Source organism: Mus caroli, chromosome 11, assembly GCF_900094665.2.
Source record: "Mus caroli chromosome 11, CAROLI_EIJ_v1.1, whole genome shotgun sequence".
Taxonomy (NCBI): Eukaryota; Metazoa; Chordata; class Mammalia; order Rodentia; family Muridae; genus Mus; species Mus caroli.
In genome coordinates this window covers 63,889,473-63,891,426 of record NC_034580.1, presented here as the reverse complement: position 1 = coordinate 63,891,426, position 1,954 = coordinate 63,889,473, and the positions used below count along the sequence as shown (strand labels likewise).

At 55.6% G+C, this 1,954-nt stretch overlaps 1 protein-coding gene across 1 annotated transcript in view; it reads right to left on the bottom strand.

The window, feature by feature from the left end:
* Alox12b (arachidonate 12-lipoxygenase, 12R type) overlaps positions 1-1,713 on the bottom strand; it is a 13,042-nt gene extending 11,329 nt beyond the window's left edge. The window contains exons 1-2 of the mRNA XM_021177596.1: positions 1,392-1,713; positions 301-505 (exon numbers count right to left, since the gene is read on the bottom strand). Coding sequence (XP_021033255.1) covers positions 301-505; positions 1,392-1,538 — 352 coding nt within the window. The 5' untranslated portion in view covers positions 1,539-1,713. The remainder of the gene's footprint in view (positions 1-300; positions 506-1,391) is intronic.
* Between the last annotated feature and the right edge of the window lie 241 nt (positions 1,714-1,954).

The following is a 1,954-nucleotide window of genomic DNA, read 5'->3' as shown; positions in this document are numbered from 1 at the left end:
TCTCTGCATGAGCTGATAGTGCTCCCTGGGCCTCAGGATGTGGGAATGGTCTTTGAATGAGCTGATAGTGTTCCCTACATGAGCTGATAGTGCTCCCTGCATGAGCTGGTAGTACTCCCTGGGCCTCATACACTTGGGTTCCTTCAGTGTGCAGCCCTAAGCTGAGCCCAGAGCAGCCAAGGGCACTAAGGCTGTCCATGCCTGATTGACTTGATGGGATCCTGAAGTGGCCAATCTGGAGTAGCTGGGCAAGAGTAAGGAAACTCCCTGCATGGGATAAGATGGTCAGTGCTGGCTCACCTGTGGCCTCCCGTAGTGCCAGGGTCTCATAGCCATCCATCCACTGGTAAGCTGGGAAGTGGTAGACACGGCAGTCGGGAGCACAGATCTGCACATAGTTGCAGTACCAGGGGTCCTTGGCTAGGAAGGAGTGAGGCTCCTTGTGCAGACGGATGATGATAAGCTCCCCCAGGTCCTGCTGGCACTGTACCGTGTAGTCATCCACCTGCACAAAACATGGGGACTGAGTGACCTGGCCAGTTCCTGTAGGCTTACCCTTTACCTGCTCATGTTAGTGACACTCCCCTGCTGGACTGAGGAGTGCAGAAAGCAAGGATAAAGAGAAGGCACAGATGTGAACCCTCTGACTTGGCTGCCCTCTGCTGGGCCCATCTACCCAAGGCAGGGAAAGACCCCTGCCTTATCCATCCTTCCTAAGGTCCTGGCCCCAGTCACTTGAGGCTGCAGGAGCTATTTAGAATCTTGGGGGCAAAAGAGTCAGCACCCAGGACTTCCTAGCATCCTGCAGTCCTAGACTGGACAGCAGAGTGCCCCCCTGCCCTTCTCCCACTTTTCAAGGAAGATGTAAGAATTCAGAAGTGGCCACACAGATGATGGAGCCTATTCAGGTCACACAGGAGCAGAAGGCTATCAAAATCACAGAGTGGCTTCCATTAGGGCAAAGCAGGTCCCCACTGGCCAGGCTGGTCGGATGCCATTTGAAGTCACAGAGAATCCAATGCAAATGGAAGCCAGTTGTGATGCAACTTGGCTGAGGAAGAGTGAGTAAGGATGGGAGAGAGGTGATGGAAAGGCATGAGAATGGAAGAAACCTTAAGGTGTGGAAGAAAACTGAGAGAGGTGGATAAGCTCAAAGAGAAGAGGAGGGGGCAAGGAAAGAAGAGGGAGAAGGATGTATTGGTTGGAAAGAATGAGAGAAGAGTGAGCAAAGAGGATGAATATGTGTGGGGAGAGATAGGGAACCAGTTGGGAGCCCACAGTGTCAGAGTGGTCCTTGGTTCTCCAGTCCCCTGGCCCAGGTCTGACTGCCTACCAGATACCTCCATCCACCCCAAGCCTCCATCCATCCTGTGTGACGCGTGCGCACTTACCGCACCCGTGGCAAAGTCTCTCCCAAAGTGGTTCAACCGCTGCTTATGGCTCTCTCCTTGGGTCCCCACGATGGTCAGTGAAATTGAATCCAGCGTCCCCGAAAAGAAGTCAGTGCCCGTGGCCACCTTGACTTTGTAGGTGGCCATGGCCGCTCTTCAGGAGCCAAGAGAGGGCTCAATCCCGGACACTATGGCTAAAGCCACACAGTTAGAAACGAGGTAGACAAGGGAAGCCAGACAGCGAAGAGTGATGGAGCTGTCAGTGATGGAGCAGTCAGCGGGAACCACTGTCCCGCGAATGCCTCTGGAGCCGGGAGCAGCTGCTGCCCTTGGCGGGGCGAGAGGGATGTGAGCCTGGCAGATGAGGCGGAGCCGAGCCAGTGGCCCGTGAGCAGGCGTCTGCACTTGAAACCTATAGGAGCTGATGGGGAGGAACCGCAGGCAGGGCGCTGAGAGGGCGGATAGAAGATGCTGAGGCTGAAGCAGCCTTCAGGGTGTGGGAGCTGTCTAGGCTGAGCCAGGGCCCCAGGGAAGTTGGGGGAGGGGGCGGGGCAGGGCCTTCA